Here is a 12,084-nt window from a genome sequence, read left to right on the forward strand (position 1 = left end):
ATAAGCTTAACTGAGAGTAGGAGAATAGTATCACATAAGTATGTAGGAGGAAAGGAATTTCTGAAGGTTTCTGGTCCGCCACACTGGTCAGAACAGCTGCATCTTTGAATGGGTTTCTCTGTGTATTTTCCTGTTAAATTCTGAATATCTCCAAGGAGAGAGATTTTCCTACAACCCAGCTGCAGAGTTTGACTACTCTTTTTGTGAAAATCATGCTGACATTTGTACTGTAGAAATAATCCCTCTGTTTTCTAGAAGTTATGTGACAGCAAGGAGAACCTCCCCCTTCTTGCAGAACTACTCAGGAACAGAACTTAAGATATACCTTGTCAAAAAGTGCAATGTAGAGCGAAAAGCCAAATCGGTCCTTCAGGCTGATTTTGTCAGCCAAAGAATTACAGAGCTCTTTAGCAGTTGTTGCAGAGTCTGTCAACAGTGTCTTTGTTGTCCCATCCATAAATGTGACAGGCAGCATGATTGGTTTCTTGGACTTGGTCGCCTAAAGGATTAAAGTCAAACTTTATGATGTTACCTGTATTTCAAGACTGTTTACCTGCATATTCTTCACCCCACTCTAGTAACCATTTACTAATTCTTGATCCCACTGACTGGCTGCTTTTCAGTGCTACAACACCATATTTATCAACAGGATTAGGTACAGTCAGCCACTGGAAGCACTTGGAAGTCACAAATATTTTGTTTAATACATTCAGTCATCAAGGTGCCTAATCCAGTAAATACAAGCATGCTTGGGAATGCTCATGGACACTGGAGCACAGCTGTATATGCTTGCAAACCATTTTAGAAAATGTGCAATTTTTGCACGAACTGCCTGTTCCAGGTATAATTATCCCCAAACAAGTCCCAGGGACCACTCACAGGAGGCAGTTTGCCTGCAGCCACCTTCATCTGGAAGACAGTTTCTTTGAACACACGGGGGCTTGCTCTGTGTCAGCAGGTCTCAATGCCAACAGCACACATTTAATTTACAAATACTGATGCAGCCAAAAGAATTGATCTTCAACATACTCTGGAGCAAATCCAGGATGCACAGGGAGTGCAATATGTTGGTATTATGGGAAAATTCTTGACAGAAATGGGAATTTTGTTGTCCCACATTCTGTCCTTACAGAGATGTGGTTCTTGTGACAGTGAAAAGCTTAAACCTTGAGCCTGGGGAAGGCATGGAGGGGCTCATACCTGCAGCTCCAGCCAGCTGGGTGGCTGTGTCCTTGTCCCATTGGCAAACGTCCGCCTCAGCCTCTCTTCACAATAGGGAGCATAACCTGGGGGGCCTCCGTTGATAAAGTTCCTTAAATACTGTTGGCAGCAGGGAATACATTGTTTAGAACTTTGGCTTAAGGGGCCAAGCATTTGAAAAAAGTAATGTTTTATTCTACATCACATCACTGGAAGCTGAGAGAGAGTAGGACAGTCTGCACTCCTGCCTTGTTCCTCTACTGTGCATTTCTGGCCCCAGAGGAGATAAGATACCAGACTAGATAGACTTTTGATTGAAGCCAGAGCAGCGGCTTTTCTGTTCCTGCTATTGCTGCCAGTGATTTCTATCTTTGTATTTTAGAGATGTGTTATAAAATGTTATTGAGTGCTGGTCAAAAAAATGGGAGTGAATGAATAAGATGTGTAAGTAATGATTCAGGGGAATTGTAAATGAATGCCACTCAGAACATTTAACTGACAGCACTAAAGATCATTCACAGTGACATTAAACAGATATCCCCTTAGTCAGATTTTAAATTGTATTTTGGCCTAAACCAGAATTTGAAGCACTTCAGTGTATGTTAAAAATACAACCACATTATTGTAGAGAAAATTAAATCCAGTGATTTCCACAATATGAAAGATAACACAGTTAAAAATATTACACAAACATCTTGGCCAAAATGTTAGCTAAGACTAATAAATCTGTAAATCAAATTTTTCTGAGAGACTTTATATAAAGAGTTCTCTGAACGATAACACACAGCTATTCCTTCAGAAGCACAGACTGCTTTATACACTGGCAGCCATAAGTAACATGACTAGAGAGACAGTTATCACTGTCAATCATAACTTACAGAGACACTATGAAGTACCTAAGTCATACAGCCAGGTTATAGGGATGAGATCTGCTGCAAATGATTGTAAGCAGTTGATGCAATGTAAAAGTGTAGTTTTAATTAGCCTATTGCTAGTAATGAACAATACAATTACATATTTTACACATTCCTATTTCCTTGTGACTGAACCTTCCCACTTGGGCCCACTGTTGGTTGAAAGAAAGGTGCAGAGAACAAACAGGAGTGCTAATGTGTCTTAGCCCATGTTTAACACATGATGCAATAAAGTTGTCTAATGGGATCCAAAGCATAACTGGAATATTTGGGAGCTGGAATATATATTGAAGACTGCCTCATTATCAGTGAAATCCTTCTCGAAATGTTCAGTTTTAATTGATACTTCTGAATAACAGAATCATAGAAGGAAATGGATGCCATCCAGAGGGACTCGGACATGCTTAAAGAGCTGGGCCTGTGTGAACCACCTGAAGTGAAACAAGGACAAGAGCCATTTCCTGCCCTTGGGCTGGGGCAATCCCAAACACAAACACAAGCTGGGAAGAGAACTGGTTGAGACTAATCCTGGGGAGAAGGACTTGTGTGTGTTCATGGAAAAGAATCTCAACAGGACCCATCAGTGTGCACTCAGAGCCCAGAAAGCCAAACATGTCCTGGGCTGCATCACCAGCAGTGTGGGCAGCAGGGAGAGGGAGGAGATTCTGCCCCCCTGCTCTGCCCTAACCAGATCCCACCTGGAGTGCTGCATCCAGCTCTGGGGCCCCCAACACAAGAAAGATGTTGAGCTGTTGGAGCAAGTCCAGAGGAGGCCACAGAGGTGCTCAGAGGGTTGGAGCATGTCTGCTATAGAGACAGGTTGAGACAGTTGGGGTTGGTCAACCTGGAGAAGAGAAGGCTCCAGGGAGGCTTTAGAGCACCTTCCAGAACTTAGAGGGCAACAAGAGAACTGGAGAGGGACTTTTGATAAGGGCACGGAGTGACAGGACAAGGGGATGTTGCTTTAAACCAAAAGAGGGCAGGTTTAGATTGGGCATAAGGAAGAAATTCTTTTGTAAGAGGGTGGGGTAAGGCACTGAAACATGGAAACATTTAAGGCCAGGCTGAATGGGACTTTGAGCAATCTGGTCCAGTAGAAGGAATGCCCTCCTGGCAACAGGGTTGAACTGGACAACTTATAAAAATCCCCTCCAACCCAAACCATTCTATGCCTCTGTGATTCTATGATCCTGTGATTTTATGATTCTATGTCTGAGTCTCCAGAACTACTTATAAATTATTTCTGACAAGTGCTTCACTATCCTAAAGTAATCTTCTGTTATTAAAGATTTAAACCAACACAGCTTCCTGTGCCATACTTCTCAGATCTCATTTCCACATATAATTTAATTTTCTGTGACTTTGTCAGTGATTTATCTTCTTTATTAGATTTCACACTGACAAGGCCTGGGGACGAAGGAAGCATTTCTATTCTTGGATTCAGCTCTTTCAGTGCTGAACATCCAGTACCTAATCTGATATCTACAGAAGTTAATGGAACATCTTTACTTCCAGTCAGGCACTGGAACAAATGATTTTTTTTGTTGAGGGAAGCGGCGGAAGCACCATCCCTGGAAGTGTTAAAAAAAAAAGCAGATATACTGCCTGTGGACATGCTTTAGTGGTAGGCTTGGCAGTGGTTGGACTTGATCTTAGACATCTTTTCCAACCCAAACAATTCCATGACTCTATAATCCATTTGGATGGAAAGCACTGTTCAAATCTAGGCAACAGAACTTTGCCAAGAAAAGAGAAAAAGAAAATCCTTAAGAACAACCTGATTTTCAAAAATGTCAGCCACTTGACATCTCCCACTGACTTCAGTCCTGCCGATCTACAGTGCTGCTGAAGATGGGTTACAGTTCATCTCATGTGGCTGTTTGGAATTGGATGTTTTCAGTATGACACATGATGGGGAACACAGCATAGCTCAGAGAGCACCTTTGCAAATGTGCTTCCATGAAAATGAAGTCCTTTCCTTTCTATGTGCATTTTTTTTTTTTTTTTTTTTTTGGTATAAATTCACATTTGTAATTGGCTGTGTTCTGTTCCTTGCCAGTTTTGGTAGAATAGGTACCTGAGGTCATACTGTCAAAACCAGTAGATGCTGAATGCACAGACATTGCATATAAGAAACAGGAGAAATGTGATCTATTCTGGTTGTGTAAATTGCACTTGCAGCCTCCCACAAATAATTTTTTTACCAGAAGTCACTTAATGACACCTTCACACATCTACATGCAAGAGACATCACCTAATTTGGTTGTCTACATTACTTTAGAGCCACAGGAAAGAGACAGTCACTCTTCAGGAGTGACTCATCTGATTGGCATTGGACAATGAATTTGGGATCATGAACAATTTTCTTAGGAACTCTGTCATCTCCATTTCTGGCAAAGACTGAGATTCCCTCTACTGTGAAACCTAAGAGAAAAGCTGGTCCCATGAGTGGAAAAGAACATGTATTGGTAGATAATTCGTTAGACAAATGTCATCTACAATTTACCTTCACAAACTTCTCAGAAGGAGCAAAACACCCCACACAAAGGGACATCAGGATCCAACCCCTAGCATGGCTGCTTTTGGATGGGTTCTGAGTCAGCTGCTTGCAGATTTGACAGTAGATTTCATCCCTACAATAGGAATAAAAAAATAATTAAAAGTTAAACAATAAAAAGAGAGGAACTATTTATCATTAATTTCTATTAATAAACACAAACACATAAATTGGCTAAATCAGAGATGTACAAGTGGCCTTCATTTGACACTTTCCAATTTTTTAATGCTTCATTTAGCAGCTGAAATGAATTTGAGATTTTTGTTAGCAGACCATTAAAAATATTCACATGAACAAAAGATATACAACGGTCAAATGGAAAACAGAGTAGTGAGGAACAAGAGTGGGCATTTAAATAAACAATCCAGTGTCATAGGGACTTTCAGAAATGTCTGAATTCCTTTGCATGGTCTTTCCACTGGGCCTGATATGGACAGTAAGGAACATGATCCAGCCCAGCCTGAATTATACAATGTAACCACAAAAATTATAAAACTAGAGCTTTGTAAAGCTGCAGATAATATCAAATCTATTTGAATAGCTCAAGAAAAGCTCAAGGAAGAAGGAATGGAAAGAATGGCATGATCATGCCTTTGTTTTGATTTCTAACCTTAAGGCTGGCCTGAGGATGCCATTACCAATAATGAAATGGAGCTTCTCCAGGTTGGAAGTGGGTCGGTCTTCGAGCATGCTATTACCCTGCAGTGTAGACTCACCATCGTGAAGTCTCTTTGTCACCTGCCAACCAGACATATTGGTCTCTTTCAGGACAACCAGTTACTGTGTGCCCCCCCACCCCCATCCCAAGTGTGTGGTGCTCCCCCAGGAGGACTCCTCCACCAGCCAGGAGGGCTCTCAGAATTTCTTTGATCTAGGATTTTAACAGCAATGAGAGAGTTTGACTGTGTTGGCTTTAATCTTGTATGGGTGAAATTAAAAATGGTCCTATCTAGTCACACTTCCACCTGCTTGGTCCTTTCCCAGGGTTTCTACAATGGCACCCCCTCTGCATACCAGCTCTGAGCCCGTCTTGCTGTTGAGAAAGGGCTGCCAAGGGTCTTTGGAATAAACTAATTGCCAAGGAGGACCTGTCCCTTTAACTTAATCGTATTAAAGTAAACATCATTGTTTTCACTGGCAAAGTTTCCATGCTAATGATGCAGCTGAAAATGCATAAGCACAGTGCTGTTTGTGAAAACAAGGATGGCATTTGTCTGCTTAGCAGCCCACTGTCTCAGCTAGTCAACCTCATCTTCATTTAGAGAGATGGACATTTCTAGAACATTTTCAGAGCCATTTAAGGTGGCTGGATTGGGCCCTGTTTCTCCCCACTGACCCCTAGGTGAATATCTCACAGAGCAATCTTCATGCTCTCAAGCAGCTACAGCCAGGTAAGATGGTGCCTGCTCTGGGAATGGGCAGTCTATCCATAGTTTCCATCACCTGAAAGATTTACCATTCCTCACTCTTTTGAGATGGCATTTCTCAAAAGCTCTCAGCTTGAGGTAACTGCTGCCATGGGGACTTTTGTCCCTGGCACTGGAGTGGAGCAGAGGATGGGCGAGTACTGTTGGAGACAGCTATCTCTATCTCTGCTATCTACGGTAGAGGGCAGGAAACTAAAAGCAGGGATAACAATCAGACCATCACAGAGTGGTGAGAGGTATCGGCAGCTGGATGGAGGGCTGTGAAAGAGGGGAGGGAAGGTGCTGGATGGATGGAGAACGGGAGCCGAGGGGAGGCCGGCGCGAGGTGCAGAATGACTCAAGGAGACACGGGAAGCCAACCTTTCCCCTTAAACACTCCTTAAATCTTTCAGGCAGAGAGACAGGTAGCGCCAAACCCAGAGGAGGGCTGGTTCTATGTTGTCTAGGGAAAAGCAGAAGAGAGTCAGAGAGGGCTGCAGACAATCCAACGGCACTTGTGCTGCCAGGCGGCCAAGCGTCTCCCCTCACCTCCTCTGTCAGTTTGGATTTCTTCTTGAGTGTTAAGGAGACCAGTTTGTGCCGCACACTGTTCTTCTTGTGCCCATCAATGTGAGTACTCTGCAAAGCAAGAGGGGTGGATGCAAAATGGTGAGACTCAATGCTGAACAAGCGCTCTCTCTGCCTCCTCTGGGCTCCTGAAAAAGACCATTAATCCTGAGCAGAGAGTGAGATATTTCTAGTGGGAACCAGAAGTCTGGACCCATGTTCTTGGGCCTCTTGATAACCCAGGGCTGGTTCTGAATTTTGTAGATACTCTCTAATCAGGAAATGTCCTTCAGATGAAAATTATATATTAGGAGCATATGAAAAAACTTATGTTGAACACATGGCTGATTTGTGCTTAACCCAGGTCCACCCAGTTCTGCTGTATGACAATGGAAATGTGATGAGCAAGACCACTCTCTGAGACAAGCCATTTGCACAGCAGGTTTTTAGCTGGAAGTCATCTAGCCAGGGATTCATGGACAGGTAGTTACCCTGTGGTTTCATAACTTTTAACCAGCCCACTGCTCTATCAGGTTTCCCAGAAGAACACTTTGATGTAGGACAGCTCCAGGCACTGACTATATGTCATCAAATTACTTGCTGGCTTTCTACTTTTATAGCAAATGTTTGGACCCAGTTAACCTCTACCCATTTAAACAGCTTTGAAAAGACCATGACTTCACACCCAACTGACACTCCGAGTCCTGTGGCTGTGATGGTTTATATCCATTATAAACATGAGTTGGTGACGTAAACCTGGACTGGCATATCATTTCACTCAGGCATCTTTTTCTACTGTGAAGAGATGACGTAACCACAGAGAAAAAGGACAGCTTAAATTTCCTTCTCTTCTGTACTACCTGATATCTCAGTTGGCCAAAATATGCCCTTTTGTAATAAACAAGCAAAAAATTATGAGTAGAAGGAATGAAAGGTGATTCTTTGTGCATATTTTTACAGAATTATGATCTGAGGGTACTCTTGTCAGGTAATTCACCAGGAGTGCTGAATGGTATTGTCATTTCTAAGAACAATGAGATTTGTTAATTTACCTCTGCAAAAACTGCAGAGATTTGTCTAGAAAACTTTCTGAAAATTAAACAGCGGCATCCAGAAGATGCCAATAGCAGATTATATCTTGTCCTATTGAATAAAGCAATTGCCAAAGATGAAAATGTATCAGCACTGTGGATATTGATTTATCCAGAATAATGTTTTGTCTGGGAAGGATACAAAGATGAAGTCCTCCAGTGACATCCAGAAGACACTCAGGATGCAATAGGGATTTTTTTTTTTTAATTTTTATTCCCACAGCTTAATCTCCTGGTAACTAATTACTTCCTGCTTCAAGATTAAGGGCACATTTTTAATTTAGTCTCTTCTGACTTGGGGCAGATCAAAAGGAAATCCCCAAATAAGAAACACAGGACATTGCATTCCCCCCCCACCCCGCCCAGTGCTTTAGCCCTGCAGGGTGGAAGAGAGAGATCAAAGTCCCATGAGAAATATCAGGGCACCTCCTTCACTGGGGAACATTCAGCTGGTGGACATTCAGTTCTCCCTGTGAGGAATGGACAGGATCTCAGGCAATTCTCCCTTCATAGCATAAGTGCAAATAAAATCAACAAACTGATTGCCTGCAGCAAACCCTGTGAGTTGTTGCTTTCCAACACATTTCAATACCCAACACCTAATAATAACAACATCTCTTTTACAGCTGCAGCAGTTACCTCTCCTTCTCCCTGCAGAGCCTGCAGTTCCTTCTTATATGTCTTCTTCCCAAGAGTCTCATAGATTTTGGTCATTACTGGTATCTTCTCACCACCATCACTCATGGCTGTGTGATATTTCGGCTCAGGGAGGTCTCCCATGAAACGCAGGATAGTGATCCATACAGCAAGTGCCGCCTATTTGAAAGGAAAGTTACACCCCTTTAGCTCACACCAAGGCAGGGGAGAGGTTGGTCAAGCCATGCTGAATCCATCAGGATCCCCACTGTGGTATCTTTGTACATCTGCAGGAGATAAAATACCTCCCTGTCCCACAGATAACAATTTTGCCTGCAGCACACATCCCCTCTGAATGCTGGGCTGGCTGGGACCACACATTCAGGCTCTGTGTTTGTGCCACCATGAATGTGTTTGTGAACCCTACAAGGGATTTGCTTCTTGACAGGAGATGCCAACCTTATCAAGGGCCAGGGACGGGCAGCTCCTAACCCACTGCAAAGGGGGAGAAGAACCACAGTGAAGGCAAGTTCATGAATAATGTAATATGCATTATAGCCATGCAGGTTCAATTCATTTCTGCTCTTGTACTGCTGGCTATGGGACAAGCAGTTCTTCTCTTCTAGCTCTACACTGGTGTGTACAACAAGGTAAGAAGCAACTTTTCCAGCTCCCTAGAAGCCTTACAAGTGGTACTGAAACAACAATTTCCTTTGCCTCTGCCCTGAGTCCAGAGCAGTTCATTGTCTTAACACAAATACCAAGGTACAGAGATGGACCCTCCCCTCTAATGCTCCATCCCTCTAATATTCACTGTCTTACCAGCCCTCAAAACATACTGGTGGGACAGTGGCCAAGAACACTTGTGCAGCAGATGAGTTATCCCAAAATGGAAACTCCTGGTGCCCTTTTGCTGGAAGGTTACCCAGGCTTGCTCCAACCCACCCAGCCCTACTCAAGGTTTTTCATCCCCTGCCTCACCAACTGGTCTCCTTCATCTTCATGGTACAAGAGAGGCTGCTTCAGGGGCCGGCGGATGTACGTGTGTGTTGTTGTGCCCTGGAAATACGTGGCAGCAAACTTGGCAAATTTGTACTCTGAGAGGTCTTCTTCCTCCTCCTCAGGGAGAGGCAATGCTGCATCCAGGTCCTCTTCCTCCAGCTCTTTCTGGACTTGCTCAAGATCCTGTTGCGGAAGGACATGTCAGACACTCAGCATCAAACTATCATTTCCCATTGGGCCTGACTTTTCTGTCAGTCTGATTTCCATCCCCAAAGGAAAAGTCAGCTGGAGGAAAAACGTGGAATATAGCTCTAGAGCCCATGCAGAGCCCAAGCTCCAAAGGACATGCCTGTGCCCAGGAATGCCCCCAGAGAAGCAGAAGAAGCAACAAGCATGGCCCCACTCATAGCATGGGGAAAGGATGTCTAAGAGCTAATGCCATGAGCTGTGATGAACTGAAAAGATCTCAAAGGCCACAAGCCCTTGGTGACCTTATAGTGATATTGCTCTCCTACATTTGGTAGTCCCAGGGAAAGCTGCTAGGCTGCCTTCCCATCTCTAGCCACAGCACAGTAAACCTCTGGGGCCACATAGGAGAGTAGGAAGCCTTCAAAGACACACTTTATTATTATTGCACTCTTTCTTGATCTATTAATGTTTTGCTAATGTCTGCCATGTGATAGCCAAGCTCCTGTACAGTACCTCAAAGCCATTGGGTGCCTGTCCCTCCTGGCCAGGAAGGGAGGAGGTTGTCCCCAGGAATCCAAACATTTTGTCCACCATTTCTGAGTCATTCACTGGCTCATTACGAGCTCTCTCCATTTTTTCTAAGAGCTCTTTCTTCCGACGTGCTTCCTCTTTCTCCTTTACTTCTCTCTCTGCATCTTCCCGTGCCAGCTGGGCCAGGCGTACCTGCAAAAGGTGAAGTGCAATGACTGAACTGCTCCTTCCAAAGAACTGGCAGTAAATTCCACAGGGACTGGCTTTAGGAAGGCAGGCTGCCTGGTGCTTAGGGCACTATACCCGGATCATAATTTGGAGCAAATCAGTAACGTGTCCGTGACTCAGTTTCCCAACTGCAGAAGGACAGAGCAAATGCATTTTCCCCATTCCTTAGAGCCTGTTTAGGGATGTTGGTCCATCCACAGAAACTCTCACTGACCTCATTTTTTTCTTTTATACAACAGCCCTGCATGTCCACACATACACAGAGTGTCCCAGTTCCCCGTTTATACAATAGCAAAAGTGAATAATAACTATAATCTCTGGCATTCCTGTGCAGCAAATCAGAAATTCTGGAGCAGATTCAAACTAATAGAGCACAGAGTACTTTAGAGAATTAAATACAAACCACTCAAGCAGGGCAGAAATCCCTTAGCTATTTTGTCATTGCCCCTCAAAGGAGCAAAACTAGTTCTCGGAGAACAGACAGAACCCCAGAAAGAGATCAGTCCCCATGTACTTGGTGTTTCTTTTCTGCTTCTTCTTTGGCTTTCTTGGCACTCATCTCCTTTCGAAGTCGCTCCTCTTCTGCCAGCCGAAGTTTCTCTGCTTCCAGGCGTCGATAATACTGAGGGAATAAACACAAGAGCCTTTCTGAATAGGCATCTAATTAGTTTTTGCCTTTTTTTTTCCTTTAAAAATGGATTCCAAGAGCAGGTGATGCAGGAGCATTTATTTCTCCTCTCTCCTCATCTCCATTTCTCCTGCCCGGTACTTACTTCCCCACGGAGGCGCTTGTAGAGCCTTCGGGCGATCATGCCGCGGGCATATGCCTGGACAGTGAGGACGGCCCAGAGGCGGTGGCGGAAAGCCCTGCGGACCAGGTAGCCCCGACATCGCGCCTGGAACTCGATGATCCGCCGGCGGGCCATGTGGTACTGCTTGTGGAGCTTGCGGGATCGGTACAGGGCCTGCAGCCTCAGGAAGCCAATCCGCATCTGCAAGGGAGAGCGCGATGAAGCCACCCCGCCAGCCGGGGCCTCGCCCACCCTAAGCAGATTTCCACTGCTAATCTCCTGCTTGCATGGCTGTCAACAAGAGCCGCTGAAATCAGTCCCCATGACAGCAAACCTCCTGAAGGGAGGTTCTCCAAGGGGGTGGAGAAATGAAGCTCTCTGGCTGCTGCATTGATTCAAAGCCCAGGAAGGACAAATACAGTTTCTTTCCCACTAAGTCTTTGAGAGGCCTTAGGATGTCTGGTTGACCATCCCAAAGTAGCCACAAGCCATAAGGGCTGCTCCTACAGAGGCTCAGCATCTGCAAAACTCCTGCCTGACAGACAAGGTGCTGTTTGATGGCAGGAGGAGCATCCTAGCCAGCATGGAAGTGGCTACTTCTATAAAGCTGCAGGCTTAAAAGATTATATTGAGATACTTTAGACCTCAACACACTTTCCAAAAGAGCCTGCTGTTGGGTCAAAACCAGCTGGAACAGGGAGAGAAGAGGGCTATGGACTGAGATGGTAACAAACCCAAATATGGTTCCACATGGAGATGGAGTCCATTTTTTAGAGGAAGGTGCTCTTGAGTTTTCAGTCATCTGGAAACCAGGGGAAGACTTACAAAACCCCAAATATCCATTTGGTGCAATGGACATATAAGTCATAGGGAAAGAACAGCTAGGAGGTGGTCTTTTCAGTGAGAAGACAAAGCAAAAGAGCAAACTTCCATTCATCGCTCCAGCTGATAAAAGCCAACCTCACCACTTCC

General features: G+C 44.3%; 1 protein-coding gene across 2 annotated transcripts in view; it reads right to left on the reverse strand.

Moving 5' to 3' along the window:
- Window positions 1-12,084, reverse strand: part of MYO7A (myosin VIIA) — a 61,716-nt gene that overhangs the window by 14,485 nt on the left and 35,147 nt on the right. For both annotated transcript variants that reach the window (XM_083854377.1, XM_083854376.1), the window contains 10 exons: window positions 11,095-11,313; window positions 10,836-10,943; window positions 10,076-10,285; window positions 9,353-9,556; window positions 8,375-8,551; window positions 6,627-6,716; window positions 5,282-5,409; window positions 4,621-4,747; window positions 1,201-1,320; window positions 326-499 (listed from right to left, as the gene is read on the reverse strand). In XM_083854377.1, the coding sequence (XP_083710503.1) occupies window positions 326-499; window positions 1,201-1,320; window positions 4,621-4,747; window positions 5,282-5,409; window positions 6,627-6,716; window positions 8,375-8,551; window positions 9,353-9,556; window positions 10,076-10,285; window positions 10,836-10,943; window positions 11,095-11,313 (1,557 nt within the window). The remainder of the gene's footprint in view (window positions 1-325; window positions 500-1,200; window positions 1,321-4,620; window positions 4,748-5,281; window positions 5,410-6,626; window positions 6,717-8,374; window positions 8,552-9,352; window positions 9,557-10,075; window positions 10,286-10,835; window positions 10,944-11,094; window positions 11,314-12,084) is intronic.

Source organism: Zosterops lateralis (assembly GCF_965231275.1).
Source record: "Zosterops lateralis genome assembly, chromosome: 2".
In the NCBI taxonomy this organism is placed as follows: domain Eukaryota; kingdom Metazoa; phylum Chordata; class Aves; order Passeriformes; family Zosteropidae; genus Zosterops; species Zosterops lateralis.